We start from the raw sequence: 17,973 nt of genomic DNA, 5'->3' as shown, positions 1-17,973 counted from the left end.
TTTCTCTTCCTCTTACAGTCAGTCCTTCAGAAGCAGCTCTTGGTGGGAAATATTTTAACCTATTTATGTTGATGACCAAAGCTTTTAGACGGTTCTGACAGCTTTGGTGTAGCAGAGATTGATTTGTTTGTCCTGAACTCTATGACTGGAAGTTCTTTGGGCAAAATCAATAGTAGCATATGCTTTAGTATTGGAGACAAGCAGGGTCTTTGGGGAGAGAGGGAAAAGATAGTAACCCTGGTATCAGTAGTGTAGGTTTCTTAGAGCTGCCAGTTGAGGGCTCATTGCCATGTTTCAGTTATCCAGATACATAATCCCAGTCATCCTCAATATCCCTTGCCCCACATAAATGGTTATCAAATCATCTCATATCTACTTGCCAAACATCTCTTCTGACCATTCTCTCTACTCATAGGGCCACCCTCACTGGTCCGGCTCCTGGCACCTCTTCCCTGGACTATTGTCTCCTAATTGGTCTCTTTCCAGTCTATCCACACAGTTTTCAAGGTGACCTACAAAACACCCAGGTCAATCTATGCCACTCCCCTATTCAAGAAACTCCAGAGGTCTCCCTATTACCTCAAGAATCAAGTAGAAATTCCTGGAATTTAAAAACCTGCCTCCAGCCACCCTGCAATAGGCTTATATATATTACTCTTCTTCATGTACTCTATTGTCCACCTAAACTATCCTCCTTATATTCCTCATAGTTGACATTCCATCTTTCACCTGCACTCCTTTTCCTGACTTGTCTTGCATACCTGGAAGCATGCTATCTTCATTTCCACTTAATCCCTAGTTTCTTTCAAACCTCAAATGGCCACTTTCTGTGTGAAGCCTTTTCTTATGCCTTCCAACTAGTGCATGCTGCCCAAATTGCGTTGTATTTTTTAAAATATACAAACATGTTATCTCAGCCTATAGAATATAAGCTCCTTAAGGGTGGAGACATTTCTTTAATCTGTCCTTAGCCCCTAGGACATAGGAGGTGAGTGATGAAGATTAATCATTTGAACCCTATCTTTATCCTCCCCTCCTTGGTATTAGGGGAGTAATAAGGGCAGTGTTGAGAAAAGGAAGAGGAAATCCAGCATAAGTCAAATGAAATCGAGGACGTTATAGAGTATTAGAGTTGGAAGAGGCTTGAAAGAATAACACTGTTCTTTTACAGGTGAAAAAGCTGAAATCTTCAGAGGAAACTGCCCAAAGTCATAGACATAGATAGTTGTAGTGACAGAGTTGTGATTAGAGAAAGGAGGGAGTGTTCATGGGAAGAAATGTCTAGATTTACTACTACTGCTACCCTAGTACTAACTGCGTTTATAAGCACCTACTATGGACTAAGAGCTTTTGCACTGCTGTATTGTGCTTTAAAAGTCTTATAAACTCTAAGCAATGCTCTTAACTAGTTGGCGTAAAAAATTGAATCATTTGACATGTATCTAAATAGAATTTATTCTGATAACTTTGTGACATTCCTCATTTTTCCTTCAATCTACACCATATATACTATTACAAATGTGCCGAAGTAAGATTCTTTCTGGGGTCTGTCTGGGTTGATGACCCCAGTTCTTAACTGAGAAGTTTTTGACAGAGAAGCAGACTGATTGCCTGTTAACCCGTCAGGCCTCAAAGGAGCTTATTTTGGGTTGTTTTCCCAGCTGATTTCCTTGGCCAGTCAGTCCCCTCCTGTGTAGGATAGGTATGAGACTTCACCTATCACCTGGCTTGCAGTGAAGGCCAAGCCATAAAATGTGTACATGAAATGCCAGTAAAAGGTTTTGAGAAAGACATGCATGACCTCCAGAAATTGTTAGAACTCTGCTAGCTCATAGCTTCTTTAGACCCCCTTTATTTGTTATTGGTTTCTTAAAAAAAAAATCTGTGAAATTTTAAGAGTCAAGCGTTGGATGCATTTTGGAAGAAAAATAACAATTCAGATCACGTTAATATCTGTGCCTAGTGTTGCAAGCCTTCGTTGGATATGTTTCTTTGGGCTGCTTAAGATCTATTTCCAGGCCTTCCAGTGGTCACAGAAGCCAAAGTTCATTCAAATAGTTTGGTGGAAGCCAGTTTGGAATTAAGGCTGAGAAGAAGCCTCAAAAGATGATGTTCTCTTTGGGGAACTTAGCAATGCTGAATTCTTACACATTTGGTACTTTCATAAATTGGCCACATCATATTTAGGAAGCTAGGTATATGAGCCTTCACATCCTGGGAGAGCCAGATTAGGGAAGGAAGATCCCCAGAATTTTATTGTCAACCTCTTGTCTAAACAGCCAGTTAAACAGAGAATCATGTATCATTCATCACTTTTGCTTTTTATTATGAATAACCCCAGGGTGTGGTGGTAGTAAATATTCCCTGCCTTCCCGGAACCCAAAACCAAGTTTATTTGTAAAGTGAGAAGACAACCAAAGTGCCTAGGTAAACTGATGATAGCTTCAAAGTATGTATTTTCCTTGTAATACTTAAAAAAGTCATAGTGAAGCTCCTGATGGCCATTAGCAGCAGGAGTTGGAAAAAAGAATGGAGCCGATGCTGTGGGTGGTATTTTACATTTTTATTAAATAATTTTTCCCACAGCTCTTTCTTTTACAAGATCTAGGCCAAATTCTTGCTGTAATGGAAAGTTCTCTGGATTTGGAATCTGCTGCTTTGCCTTCTAGCTCTACCTGTATGATGTTAGGCAAGTTTCCCTCCATTTCTCTGGGTCTCAGTTTCCTCATTTGTAAAATAATGAGGTTGAACTAGACTGCCTTTAAGGTTCTTCCTAGCTCTTCATCTATGATCCTGCATTGTTGACTTAAGAGTTACTCTTTGTGTTTGAAAAATTTCCATCTCTTTGTCTGAGGCTCTTTGTCCTTATTAGGTCCCTAATAGAATCTTTCCATTTCATTGATTTTACCTGTCAGCAAACATAGTGAGGTTTGAGGTGCTGACATGATGGGTATGCCCCTCAGCAGCATGCATTAGGCAGAGGTCCCTGGATCAGCCATGTTAATAGAAGGTGATGGTTCACAGTCACCTAGTAGTGGTACTGGGTGGTGGGGTGTGGGGAAGAGCACCCAGTAGCCTTCTTCATCTTCAGACCTACGCTGTACTGGATTATGACTAGTTTTCTGCCTGTGACAGGGAATTTCTGTAACAATTCTGCCTTGACTAGCTGTGAATGCTGGAAAATGATAGCAGTCCCTAGAGAACTGTGGTTCTATTCTGGACTGTGAGGAAACCTGCTCCTCTGTCCATTCACTTAAAGCAAGTGAAGGGTCAGCTGTGTAGTCATGGAGATTGAAGCTCATACTACAGACTGATGTTTTGAGGGCCACCTGACCTAGAGGGCCTGGGGAGTAGGAGAGTTAAAATACATAGTCTAGCTGGTGCTTGTGGGCCAGGAGGGACATCTCAGCACACAGCACATAACCAGTATTGAGATGGTACTTGTTTCAAGATTACAATAACAGAATTCTTAAATATCTCCTGGATGGAGAGCCAAAGTGGGGAAAGGGCAAGCAGGGTATATAGAAGAAATGCTTAAAGGAGACAGGGAAATACAATGTCGAGGGATAACTCGGCAATGGGAAATGAATGGTGGACAAATCAACCTGGCACATATTAAGAATTGCTGGGGTTATTACGAAATGAAGGTGTAACCAAGAGCAAGACCGCTGGGCAGAAATGCGGTTTGTGACAGGCTTTGCAAATTACAGTTTCTATGGCAAAATTAAGGCCCTTATGTGCAGGTGTGCCTTGCTTTATAAAGCAAACCTGTTACAGAGTTTTGCCAACAGAAATTTATAGAATCCTTTTAGTAGAGAGTGATCATGTGCTGTACAAAAGGATTTGCCACACTTCCTCTAAACATCAAGGGTGCAATAGTGATCTTAAGTTAGGAATATAGGCCTAGGTGTTGTTCAGAACTGGTGGTCATCATTGCTATGATGTCTGCTTTAGTGATGGCAACTGTCTGCCCCTCCAGATGGCTAGGAAAACCCAATGTGTTGAACATTCGGACTGCCACTACATTCCTGGCTTGAATGTCTTCTTTCTATTCGTAGTTGAAGCTTAGAAGAAGAAAGGAAGATGTGGAGAAAGAGGTTGCTTAGGTAGTGGCGATGAGAATATAGTGTCCCAAACCCATAGCCAGCAGTACTACCTGGACTTCTAGCAAGGGATAAGAGGCATCTAACAAAACTTGATCTAAAGAGCACTGAGCTAAATTTTGAAAGCAAATGAAAAGGAAGAGCCCGAACAAATCCATTATTGTGGCGAATGATATGTATAACACAGGAAAAAGCAATATAATGGGAGAAATGCCAGTTATTCTCAGATAAGCCTAACAGGAAACTGAATTGGGAATAATATTCTTGGCCTCAGGGATAACATGTAGATAATAAAATGAACTTGAAAATTTAATACAAGGGAGCAGCTAGGTGGCACAGTGGATAGAGCAGCCCTGGATTCAGGAGGATCTGAGTTCAAATCTGGCCTCAGACACAGGACACTTACTAGTTGTGTGACCCTGGGCAAGTCACTTAATCCCATTGCCCTAGCTAAAAAAAAATTTAACACAAGGTGAATATAATCTGTCATTGCAAGACTTGTCATGACTTGCATCTTTGCCCATTGGTTTTGTTTTTGGTGACACCTTTATTTCAAAAGAACCCCATCACTTGTGTTTCATGCCAGATTGATTTGTCCACTGTTTATTTCCCATTGCCTCCCAGTTTTCTGCAGGTATCCCTCGAAGTTTACTTCAGCAACTCTTTAGGCATCTGTGGGAATTGGCAGTATGAGTATGATGACTGGAATATAGAAATTGAAATAATATTTTATTAAGAAGCCAGATCCATTAGAAGGTAAAGGAAACTAGCATGGCATAAAAAGCTATTCACTGGCTCCTAAATCCTTGAACCTGAGTATATTCTAACTATAATGAGGAACATTTTTTAAATTTGGAATAAAAGAGAAGTTATAGAGTTCTGGTACTGTACTACAAACCACCAATCCCATACAGAGGGTATGGATAATACTTTGCAAATACAGATTTCAAAATTTGTAGTCAATTATCCTATCATTGGAAATATCCAGGTAGAGGGTGGCTACCCATTTGCCAGTAATTCTATACAGTTTTTTAAAATAAATTTACTATTTTTAACATTATTTTAATATTTTTAGTTCCAAATTCTCTTCCTCCCTCCCACTCTTCCTCTACCCACTGAAAAGGCAAGCAAAATGATATCAGTTATACATATGAAACAACATACAACATTTCTATGTTGGCCATATCACCAAAAAAAGAAAAAAGGCCAAAAACAAAAGTAAGAAAATTATACTTCATTTTGAACTCAAGAGTTCATCAGTTCTCTTTCTGGAGGCGGATAGCATTTTTTTCATCCTGAGTCCTTTGGAATTGTCTTGGATCATTATATTGATCAGAGTAACAAGTCTTTCACAGTTGATATAATACAGTACTGATGTTACCGTGCAGAATGATCTCCTGATTCTCACTTCATTCTGCATCAGTTCATGTAGGTCTTGCCATGTTTTGTTTTTTCTAAAACCATCCTGCCTTGTTAGTTCTTAATAATACAATAGTAATTCATCACAATCATATGCCACAACTATTTAGCCAATCCCTGATTGATAAATATCCCCTCAATTTCTAATTTTTTGCCACCATAAAGGAAAAAAAAGGTCTATTTAGGTCCATTTTCTTTGGTCTCTTTGTGTTAACAGACCTAGTAGTGGTATTGCTGAGTCAAAGGGTATTGACAGTTTTGTGACCCTTTGGACATAGTTCCAAATTGTTCTCCAGAATGTTTGGACCAGTTAACAACTTCAACCGCCATGCATTAGTGTACTTATTTTCCTTTATCCCTACCAGCATTTGTCATTTCTGATAGGTATGTGGTGGTACCTCAGAGTTGTTTTAATTTGCCTTTCTCATCAATAATGATTTAGAGCATTTTGTTTACATGAATATAGATAACTTTGATTTCTTTTTCTGAAAACTGCCTGTTCACATCTTTTGACCATTTATCAGTTTGGGGAATGCCTTTTATTTTTTAAAATTTGACTCAGTTCCATATATATGAGAAATGAGGCCTTTATCAGAGAAACTTCACTGTAAAAATTTTTGATATTACTTCATTGTCTGTGGTAGCTTTTAGTAAAATGTAGTTTCTCTGAGTATTTCTTTTAATTAGGTCTATTTTTGCTTTTGCTTTCTCTGAAGTTATGATTACTACTCCTGTCTTTTTTACTTCATCTAAACCCATAATAGATTGTGCTCCAGCCCTTTATTTTAACTCTGTGTGCCTCTTTCTGTTCCAAGTATGTCTCTTGTAAACAACATATTGTTAGGTTCTGGTTTCTAATCCATTCTGCTCTCCACTTCTTGTTTCATGAGTGAGTTCATCCCATTCACATTCAGAGTTACGATTACCAATTGTGTATTTCCCTCCATCCTATTTTCTTCTATTTATCCTGTCCCTCCTCGAAAGTGTTTTGCCTCTGACCACTGCCTCTCTTAATCTGTATTCCCTTTTATCGTCCCCTCCCTCTCATATTTCTTATCCCTTCCTCTCTTATATCTCTGTTGGGTAAGATAGATTTCGATATTCAACTGGGTGTGTGTATTCTTTCCTCTTTGAACAAATTCCAGTGAGAGTGAGGTTTAAGCATTACCTGCCACCATCCCTTCCCTTCCCCCCATTTTCCTCTCCACTGTACTATTTCATTAAATGTCTGTTTCCCCCCCCCCGAAGGATTATACTCAGTTTTGCTGGGTAGGTTCTTCTTGGTTGAAATGCTTACTCCTTTGCTTTCCAGAATATTATATTCCAAGCCCTCCACTCCTTTAACATTGGAAGTTGCTAAATCTTGTGGGATCCTGATTATGGCTCCATAATATTTGAATTGTTTCTTTCTGGCTGTTTGTAATATTTTCTCCTGGAGCTCTGGAATTTGGCTATAATACCTCTGAGAATTTTCATTTTGGGATCTCTTTCAGGAGGTGATCAGAGGATTCTTTCAATTCTGTTTTACCCTCTGGATCTAAGATATTGGGACAGTTTTCTTTGATAAGTTCTTGAAATATGATGTTTAGGCTCTTTTTTTGATCATGGCTTTCAGGTTGTATTTATATATGTATATATATGTAATTATATAAATTATATATATGAATTAAATTACACATATATGTAATTATATAAAATTATAATATTATAATTATAATTCCAACAATATTTCTCCTCAATTTATTTTTCAGGTCAGTTTTTCTGATGAGATAGATCACATTTTGTCCTATTTTTTTTTCATTCTTTTGCTTCTGTTTTATTTTTTCTTGATGTCTTATGGAATCATTAGCTTCCACTTGCCCAGTTCTTCAGTGAGCTCTTGTACCTGTTTTTCCACTTGTTTGGTTCTGCTTTTTAAGGAATTCTTTTCTTCAGTGAATTTTTGTGCCTCTTCTACCATCAGACCAATTCTTTTTATTTTTTTAAGGTGTTATTTTCTTCAGAATTTTTGGAACCTCTTTTACCAAGCTGTTAATTCTTTTGTCATAATTTTCTTGCCTCACTCTTATTTCTTTTTCCGTTTTTTCCTCTAGTACTGTTATCTTTTTCTTTAACTCTTCCAGGAATTCTTCTTGGGCTTGGATCCACGTAGCATTTTTATTTGAGGCTTTACTTGTAGCTGTTTTCATATTGTTGTCCTCTTCTGAGTCTATGTCTCGGTCTTCCCTGTTACCATAGTAGCTTTTTATGATCAAGTTCTTTTGTTGTTGTTGTTGTTGTTGTTGTTGTTTGTGCTTTTTTCCCCCCTATTTCTTGACTTTGAATTTTATGTTAAGTTGAGTTCTGCTCACTTGTGGGGGAAGGCACTGTTCCAAGCTTCAGGCTTTTTCATGCTTCTGTTTTTAGAGCTAGTTCTGAGAGTCTGCAGGCTTTCAGTGCTTCCAGAGTGGTGTGATCAGGGCACAGATGGGGTCACAGATCTCTTGGTCTTCCCTCTCATCTTTACCCAGGAAGGGCCCTTGCTACCTTGCAGCTGTGAGCCCTAGTACTCCTCTTGACCCTGGAACTGTGACCGCAGGACCCCTCCTTCCTTGTGAGCGACTCCCCCCCCCCAACTTGTCTCAGTGCTAGAACTGTGACCCAGAACGGCTTATGGAGAATAGCATTGCCAATCAGCACCAGTTGCACCCAGTGCCAGCAAAGGGTCTCCTTTAATCTCTTTCTGACCAGTTATCCGACCCCCTTCCAGTGGATTCTTTATAATATAATATACTGCGTGAAAGTTTGGGGAAAGATGACATCTGAAAGCACTTTTAACTTTCAGTTATGTGATCAACTGTATGATGTCTCACCAAAAACTGAAAGGAAAGTCATCTTAATTTCCAAGCTGCTTCTAGCTTTTTTAGTGGTAGATAGCTTGAAGCCATTTCTCTCTTACATTTCTGTTTTTCCTATATATCAAAAAGAATGTCATGGAGTCATTGTAAGAGGACTGGAGGGGACATTCTTAAGTCACCTAGTTTACTTTCCTGTCACCGTGTAAAATTAAGGAAAGCCATAACAGCTGTTTGTCTTTACCTAATATGTAGGAAGATTGCATTACCTCATCACCCAACTCAAGTGCTTAATGTTTTAGAAAAGAAAATATGTCCTAATATCCAACCCAAATCCCTCCTGCTGTCCTTTAAACCCATTTCCCCTTGTTTTCAGTGAGTAAGCTCTAAAATACATACCTACTAGATAGAAGACTTGTAGAGTAGAACCTACCAGGGAAGTGACCAAAAAGCATCTTCCAGTCGAGCGTGATTCAGTATGTTCCTTGCCTTCAGGAGGGAGGAGTAGTGAACATTTAACTGCTCAGGTCTTTCTGGTTCAGGATTTCAATGCTTAGAGATTGGTGACAGGAGCAGTAGATGAGAGGGGAAGATGGCACCAGGTTGCACTAATACATTCGCATGTGTGCATTGAACTTAATACGAATTAATAGATTATTTTTGTATGTTTTGCATTTTAACACAACGTTTATTAAGCTCCTGTTGTGCATGAGACACTGTGCCAACATGCTGGGGATGCTCAGATACTCAATACACAATTATCCCTTTGTGTGTGCAGCTCTTAGCCACGCACTCCCACAAATTCACCACAAGGGGTCCCCCCCAACATTCTGGTGGCTCTCCTTGCGTTCACTTGACCAGTGGAGCATTCAACTTGTCTACCTGTTAACCCCTGCTCTGGCTAAGTGGCCAGCATATCTTTTTTTTTTCTCTATCATGCATCCTCCTAATGACATCCTCTACTATTCTTTGGAGTCCTTCGATGGTTATACATTGCAGCCTGCCCACACCCACCATGCTCTCCTCCGTTGCCCCCTATGTGATTCTGGTGCTCCGTATCCCATAACCGTATCACAACACCCTAGAATATTAACATATAAAAAGATAAGCTTTTGTTCCTGGGAGAAGATCATTAAGAGAGTGTTATAATTTTCCTAAGGAAATCTATTCCACTCTCTTCTTCCTGTTTAATTTTGGACCCCACATGTCCATTAGTAGCCTCTGTTGTTGAGACACTTAGCATTGGACACGCTCTACAGGTGACAGGTATGCGTCTGGGCCTCCAAGACCTTTGTATTCTGCCGAGAGGCAGTAACATGTACACAGAGAAGTAGATACAATATTTATACAAAGTATTTACAGGAGGGGGGCGGGGGAAAGAGACTAACAATCAGGGGAATTAGGGAAGGGAAGATGGCACCTGAGATGAACTTTGGTGGGAGCTAGGAATTCCAAGAGGCAAAGACGCAGAGGCAGAGCCTTCCAAACGTGAGTCATTTGAAATGAGACTGGAGTCAGACTGTGTAGGGTTTGAGTGAATCGCCTACAGTCGTGAAGGTAGGAAATGGGACAGCTGGGATTTAGTCAGGGGTGTTCTGACTCCAGGTCCAGCTTTGATTATCCACTACAACCACGTAAACTTTCTATTCTTTCTCTCTTTTGATCCATTAGAGTGAGTTAGGCGATCTAGGAATTATCCCCATTTTATAGATGAGGAAGCTGAAGCTCTCAGAGGGAAAGCCTGTGGTCACAAACCTAAAGCAAGTTGTGGAATCAAAGGCGCTAAGCCAGAAGGAAGTTTAGGGCACTTCTAGTCCAACCCCTCTCAATTTACAAATGAAGAAAGTGAGCTCCAGAGAGATTAAGTGACTTGCCCAAGGGAAGGGAAGAGGAGTAAAGCATTTGTTTGCCAGTGCCATACACTGTGTTAAGCACTTTACAAATATCGTCTGATTTGATCCTTACAACAATGCTGCTGTTATTTTCTCCGTTTTACAGTTGAAGAAACAGACAAACAGATTAAGTGACTTGCCGAGGGTCACACAAGTGTCTGAGGCTGGATTTGAATTCAGGACTTCCTGACTCCAAGACCAGCACTCTATTCATTGTACCACGTAACTGCCAAGGTCACACAGGTAGGATTTGAACCCAGGTCCTCTGACCCTCCAAGCCAGCGTTCATTCTACTAGAGAGGTCTTTGGACGCCAAATCTAGTCTTCTGTCCATTAGAATGTTGGTACATAAAAAATAAGCCTTTGTTATTTTGCCATCTTGGGTGAGTTGAATGCAAAGTACTTCACAAATCAGAATTTTGAACCAAGAGTTGACAAAAACTGTTGGTATTGAACCAGGGTTTGAGTAGCTTCTGCCTGTCCAGCTTGTACCGTTCTTTTTTTCCTGGATGACCTGAGTTCTGAACATCGGGTTGTATTTGGCTCCTCTGTGCCCTGAGAAAAACTTTATTTGAATTTTTCTGGGACCAGGAAGCATCCCAATGGATAGATGTGTTTTCTGGAAGCCCAGAACAAGTGATCTTTGGTTCTCTTCTTACATGCAACCAAGCTCTTCTTAACACGTTCATCTCAATTTAAGAAGCACCAGGGACTAGTGGCTTAGTGCCTTTGATTCCACGACTTGCTTTAGGTTTGTGACCACAGGCTTTCCCTCTGAGAGCTTCAGCTTCCTCATCTATAAAATGGGGACGTAGCATGAAAAGGTGGAAAAAGGTCAATAAATGATTAGTTCCCAAGCAAGCCCTTCTCTCAAGTTTTCTGCAGCTTCGTGATCTTATCAGCCCCTCTATCATTAGTGTCCTCTGTGGTAGGAGGAGAGGTGTCTGACCTTGCTCATCCTTGGAGGCTGGGCCTCTCTCCTTACACACACACACACACACACACACACACACACACATACATTATTGCTGCATCTCAGAGTCTTAAAGTATTGACTAGAGTACATGGCCTATATATATCAGAGAGGAGACTTGAACCTAGGTTTTTATGGCTTTGGGGCAACTAGGTGTCACAGTGGATAGAGTGCTAGGGCTGGAGTCAGGATGACTCGTCTTCATGAGTTCAAATCTGGCCTTAGATACTTACTAGCTGTATGACCCTGGGTAAGTCACTTAACCCTGTTGATCTCAGTTTCCTCATCTATAAAATGAGCTGAATAAGGAAATGGCAAACTCCCATGGTATCTCTGCCAAGAAAACCCCAAATGGGGTCACAAAGGGTAGGACACAACTGAACAACAACAACTAATCTCTCATTTAGTGACAATGTACATCTCAAAATGGAAGCTTTCAGAAGTACCTATGTCACCTGTAGGACCTTAGGCAAATCATGTCAATTAGGTCTCATTTTCCTCAACTATAAAATCAGGGGCTTGGTCTAAATGGTCTCTAAGGCCTCTTTCAGCTCTAATCTATGATCCCAAGGACTGTATTCTGTGTGCCTCCATTACATGGGAAAGAAACCCCATCATTCAGAACATATAAATCCCATCTGAAGTGGAAGCAGCCAGGGTTGATTACAGGCGGTTAGATTCCAAACATCTCACAGAGAAGAAGGGCAATTCCAACAGAATGGTTGGAAAGGAAGTTGTCCCTGAGACAGCAGGGATGTGTGAGTCACAAACTTGCCTTTGTTCGAAAGCCCAGATGCTGAAAACTTGGATTGGTCTTGGGATCTGCTCAGACTCCAATCTCAGTCACCTTTCAGACCAGAGTTAGAAAAGGAGTTCACGCGACCTTCCCTGACAGATTACCTGTTGACACTTGAGATTTTCATCAACTTCCCCTTACACCATTACTTTGTACTTGAAGTAAGCCACACAAAGTAATCCATTTTTAAATGATTATCAATATGAGGGAAACACTTAGACCCTTTGGTGAATGTGAAAGCTGTCCAGAGGGGGGGGTCTTGTTTCAATACATTTTATCTAAATAGTGTTTACCAGGCACTCCATCCTAGTAATCACACCAGTTAATCCATGCTCTCCCCCACCCACCCAAAAGAGACACTTTCCTTTAAGGAGCTGAGACAGCTTAGAGACATAGACTAATGAGAATAGCTGAACTCTTGAAGTTTTTCACTTAGAGAATAGTGATATTTTATTAAGAATAATTTTGCTGCCAGGTAATGGAAAATAAACATTAAACACTGATGCTATCATGCTCTCAACTTGTCTAATTTTCCTAGTTCATAATGCATTGTGGCCAGACTGATGAAATCAAACCATTAATGGTAAATTACCTGTCAGGTTGATTTGTCTGCGCTGTTCATTATCTTTGGCGAGAATACCAGCTGCAATACTGGTGTATATATTTCCTTCTTTAATTTATTTGAGCTTAGCGTGGGAGTCTGAAATTCCTATATGCTACAGAGGGCGAGCCTTGGGCTGGCTATTTAAAGGAAAATGGCCATTCACTCAGAGCCTTTTTTTAGTTGTCTATAAATAAAATTACTTGACTACTATTTCTGTTTGGCTTTTCCATCCAGTACACAATAGCTCACCCCTCCATGCTGACTCCACGTGTGAAATTCACCCTCACTATTTGAAAGCATTTCTCGAGGGTGAAGCACATGGTGTTGTATTAAAATAGGGAAGGGACTGCTCTCAGAGAGCTTTTGATATAAGACAGTATTGACACACTGAGCAGGGGGTCTTTTCTGATGTCACGGACCCCTCTGGCAGTGCAGTGAAGCCAATGGATCCCTCCTCAGAGAAATGTTTTAAAAGCAAGAAATAAAATAGAAAAGATGACAAAGGATACCAATTATATTGAAATGTAGTTATGAAAATATTGAAAAACAATAACAGCAATGACCACCCCTGCCCGAGAGGAAATGGGATGTAGTGGGGAACGCCCCAGACTTAGAGTTGGAAGGACTGAGTTTGTATGTCTGCTCCGTCACTAAACAGCTGAGTGACCTGAGGTAAATCACTCCATGTCTGTGGGTCTCAGTCACCATAAAAATAAAATAAGAGGGAAAGATTTTATAATTGCCCTGAGACCTTTCAGCTCTAAATTCCTATAATCCTGTGACTGGCATGTGCAAGGTATTCAGAGAAAAAAAAATGAATATAATACACTGAGGCCAACTGAGTAAAAAATTTATATCACGTGGGGCAGCTAGGCGGCACAGTGGAGTCTGGAAGAAGAGTTTTCCTGAGTTCAAATCTAGCCTCAGACACTTCCTGGCTGTGTGACCCTGGGCAAATCGCTTAATCGTGTTTGCCTCAGTTTCCTCACCTGTCAAATGAGCTGGAGAAGGAAATGGCAAACCCCTCCAGTATCTCTGCCAAGAAAACCCCAAATGGGGTCATGGAGAGTCGGACATGACTGAAATAACTGAACGACAAACAACAACATCAGGGTAGTTGCATTTGGAGACAATGGAAGCAGGAGGAGAAATTGAGTTTTAGTTTCTGAGCCTACACTCAAAATTTGAGAAAGAGCCACCTTCCCTCCCCCAACCCCCTCATCCTTTGTTAATAGCAAAGGACTCCTTGAGGTCTCTAGCTTAGACCTCATTGCTGTCTAAAGGGAGGACAAAAATAAATTAATCATTCCCCCTTCTGAACTGAGACAGATCAAGCATGGTGTGCTTTCTTTAATCCTCGGCTAGAAGATGGAGTTAAGGATGAATCATGCCTTTTGGAATGAACTTCAACTGTTAGGTCCCTTTTTACCAAACTGGTTATATAATCAGGTACTGCAATACCCTGGTGAGCTACAAAGCCCGTCTAATGAGGTGCTAGGGAAGGGAATTACCTGCAGAGAAGGGACTTTCCATGGCCCTCGGATGTCAGGCCTTCTGATCTCCTGGCCCTGAAAGCAGGATGCTTAAAATAGGACTGGAAAACTTAAGGAAGGACCAAGGATCAATTAATGCATCAATTAATTAATTATTAATGCCTATTCACAGTATTCCTATCCGTGTTAATTATTCCTATCCATATTAATTCCTATTCATAGTATTCCTATCCATATTAATTATCCGTATTAATTATTATAACTCCCTATAATCAACATCCATGTTTAATTATTCCAAAAGGCAAAGAAAATAAGGATACTAGGATGAACATCTTTATTTCAAAGTAAAATTATCTATTTTTTGCACCAATTGTACCCTGATCTTTCCAGTGTTATTTCTAACAGCCAATGCTAGTCCTCAATCCAACGCTGACTAATACTGGTTCTGTCTCCACCATATTTCTTGTGCTCTCCTTTATCTCTGTGCCCACCACCACTACCCTCATTCAAGTCTCCATTGCTTCACATCTGGACTAACTGCTGAGCTCAGCTCATCCTCTCCCGTCTGTTCCTCTTCCAATCCAACCTTCTCTCTGCTGCCTGAGTAGTCTTTTTTTTTTAAAGATTATCAAATTTTTTTGGGGGGTGAGGCAATTGGGGTTAAGTGACTCGCTCAGGGTCACACAGCTAGTAAGTGTTATGTGTCTGAGGCCGGATTTGAACTCAGGTCCTCTTGACTCCAGGGCCGGTGCTCTATCCACTGCGCCACTTAGCTGCCCCTGAGTAATCTTAATGATCAGCTCTGTCCAGGTCGCTCCTCTTGTCTCAGAGCTATCTCTGGCTCCCTTTTATTTACCAACTAAAGGATGAATGATCCTGATATCTAAAGCCCCCCACAATCTGGCTTGAACCCCCTTTTCCAGCCCAGCTCCTACTCCTTTGCTTCACACACTCTATGTTTCATCTGAATTGGCTTCCTCATTGTCCCTCCTTTTTCTGTCCTCTTCCATTTCATCCTGCTTTTTCTCCCATTGTCCTCGCCGACCTCCATCAATCATGCAAGGCCTTACACAGGTGTCCCCTCCTCCATGAAGCCTTCTCTAACTGCCCTTTGAGGCAGTGTGGTATGTGTAGAAAGAGAGCTGATTATGGAGCCTAAGGATCTGAGTTCAAATCCTGTCTGTGGTATTTACTGCCAGTGTGACCTTAACCCGCTTGGGACTCAGTTTCCTTCTCTGAAGGAATTGGAATACATGACCTCCTCCTGCCGCGTTCTAGCTCTATGAACAGAATAGTTACCGAACAGAATAGTTACCATTTATATAGGACTTTAAGGTTTTCAAAGCAAAATTACAAATGTTAACTCTTTATTCTCACAAAAACTCTTGGAGGTAGGTGCTAATACTAATAACAATAATAGCTCTTACTATGTGCCAGGCACTTTAAAATGGTTATCTTGTTTGATCCTCACAACTACCTTGGTAGATAGGTGCTACTAATATCCCCATTTTATAAGGTGAGACTGAGGCAGAAGTTCAATGACTTTCCCAGGGTCATACAGTTAGTAAGGGTCTGAGGCCACATTTGAACTCAGGTCTTCCTGACTCCAGCTTCAGCACCCTCTCCACTGTGCCACCTAGGGGCCTCCATGACCTCCACAGTCCATTACAGTCCTTTATAAGTAGTAGATATTTGATAGACTTATATTGAATTGATTGGCCTACCGATCTGGAGGGTGAAGAGTGGATGTGGGAGGACAGCCAAGGAATGAAGCAATCTAAGTGTTCTCCAGGGGTAACCCCCTGAGGTGGAGGTCCCCTAAACATGATGCACCATCTCTGGAATCTTAAGCTTTGAGGTTCTTTGATGAACACAATCTTCTGCCTTAGTTTCCCTTCGCTCCCTTAAGCCCATGCCTATGCCTTTATCCTTTCATATTCTCCCTTATTGTGGGTTCTCTTTTCTTCCCTTGACAGCCAAAAGCAGCTAAGTAGCAAAGCAGATAGAATGCTAGATTGGGAGTCAGAAAGACCTGAGTTCAAATCCAGCCTCAGATACCAGGGGAGCCTGGGAAAATCATTTAACCTTTGTTTTAGTGAGAGGATTTCAGTAAAGAGATTGTAATAAAGGCTCTTATTCCACTGTTATCAGGAGGGAAATTAAAGTTGACACAAATAACCAGTCCTAATCACCTATTTTCACAGAGGACAAAATGGAATTGGTGATACTTTCCTGTATATCTTTGCAAATCATCAGAAAACAGTCTCATTTATACATGGATGGGGGGGGGGATGGTGTATATTCTCCTTCAGGTTCAAAATTAATGGGACTTTCCTTTGATCTAACTCTTTCTTCCTTTGTCATAATGCCAACATTATTGAAATTCTGTTCCTCTCTAAGACACAGGGACACGAGAACAGAAAAGTTACATCTGTATCAATGAACAACAGGAAATGGTGATGGATTGATTATATTTGCCTCCATACTTCAAAGGTCTGAGATGATATTGAGGAGGGTCCTCCCTTCACTGATTCTGACTGCAAGCCTTCCAGATGGTCTTTGAGAAATATGGTGGCCAGAAACATCATCAGCCTCTTCTCTTGTCCTTAGACAACATGTCTCTGGCCCACTACAGTGCAGTCTGACTCTAATTTGTACACACTTGGCATTTATTCATGTGTTCCTTTCCATTGTCCTCTCCCTTTAAAATGTAAGCTTCTTGAAGGCAAGCTTTACCTTTTTTTTTCCTTTGGCTTATATTTGTATCCCCAGCACTTAGCACTGTGCCTGACATATAGTAAGCACTTAATAAATGATTTTTTCTTCCTTCCCTAGTAAAATGTAGGCCTCTTTTTTTTAAACTTTGTGTCCCCAGAACCTGGGATGGCACCTTGCACATTGTCAGTGTTTGATCACTATTTGTTAAATTGAATTGAATTAGTTGATCTAATAATATTTTCCCCCAACCCCTTTGCCCTACCCCCAGTATCTAAGCAGGGAAATCTGAGGATCTCTGCTTTTTTCCTCCTTTTTCCCTCTTCCCCTTGATCTCTCTCCATTGTTCTCTCCTTTGTTTCTCCAGTATTGGAAGTCAATACAGCCTGGGATTGTTTGCTTCCTCAATTATGCATCAGCATCATTGACCAGGCCTGCAACCTCCCCTGGTGCTTGAGGAAGAATACTGATTAATTACTTTCTGTGTTTTCAGGAGGTGATTGGGGAAGAGGAGAGAAGGAGGTTTGTGAAAAGAAAAGTGAAAGGTTTTCTTCAAATAAAAATTATTTTAAAATAATCTCCCAGGCTCCTAATTCATCATTACAGAGTCAGATGCTCATGGGGTAGAGTGCACTGTGGGCTAGTCTTAGAGTTGGGAAATTCTGCCTCTGAAACCTCCTAGTAGTATGACAGGGGACAAGTTACTTAATCACTTAGCTGCCCTTAACAGATGTAAAGAGCTTTGCAAAGCTTAAAGTATCATACAAATGCTAGCTAGTGTTTATTTGATTATTATCATTATCTTTATCATTATACCATTCATTAGGCATCAGAGAAGGGCCTTCTATTCTGTCTCATAGTTATTTATGCATCTGTCTGATCTAGATCATAAGCTCTTAGAAGGCAGAACCATGTCATATCTATCTCTATTTTAAATAATAATCACCCACAGGTGTAAAGTTGCATTGGTGAAGTGAGTTCCCATACTTGGTGGTCCCCATGCAGATGAAATCGCAGGCCTGAGCCAAAAGACACCCAAGTACCCTTTTCTCCTTTTCTCTTCCTCTTGAACTGTTGGGGCCTCATGGTCTTCAGAGACTGCCCCTTGAGGATTCTGGCCCATTGGAAATATCCATAACTTTGG

The 17,973-nt window shown here is 40.7% G+C and overlaps 1 protein-coding gene across 1 annotated transcript in view; it reads left to right on the top strand.

Moving 5' to 3' along the window:
- The window catches only part of ARHGAP12 (Rho GTPase activating protein 12), a 145,609-nt gene extending 128,390 nt beyond the window's left edge, over positions 1 to 17,219 (top strand). Inside the window, exon 19 of the mRNA XM_078152151.1 lies at positions 16,515 to 17,219. Coding sequence (XP_078008277.1) covers positions 16,515 to 16,557 — 43 coding nt within the window. The 3' untranslated portion in view covers positions 16,558 to 17,219. The remainder of the gene's footprint in view (positions 1 to 16,514) is intronic.
- Positions 17,220 to 17,973: the final 754 nt, after the last annotated feature.

Source organism: Phascolarctos cinereus, unplaced genomic scaffold (genome assembly GCF_003287225.1).
Source record: "Phascolarctos cinereus isolate Bilbo 61053 unplaced genomic scaffold, phaCin_HiC Scaffold_1;HRSCAF=81, whole genome shotgun sequence".
Classification (NCBI taxonomy): domain Eukaryota; kingdom Metazoa; phylum Chordata; class Mammalia; order Diprotodontia; family Phascolarctidae; genus Phascolarctos; species Phascolarctos cinereus.
The sequence above is the reverse complement of the archived record's forward strand: the minus strand, read 5'-3'. Positions and strand labels throughout refer to the sequence as shown.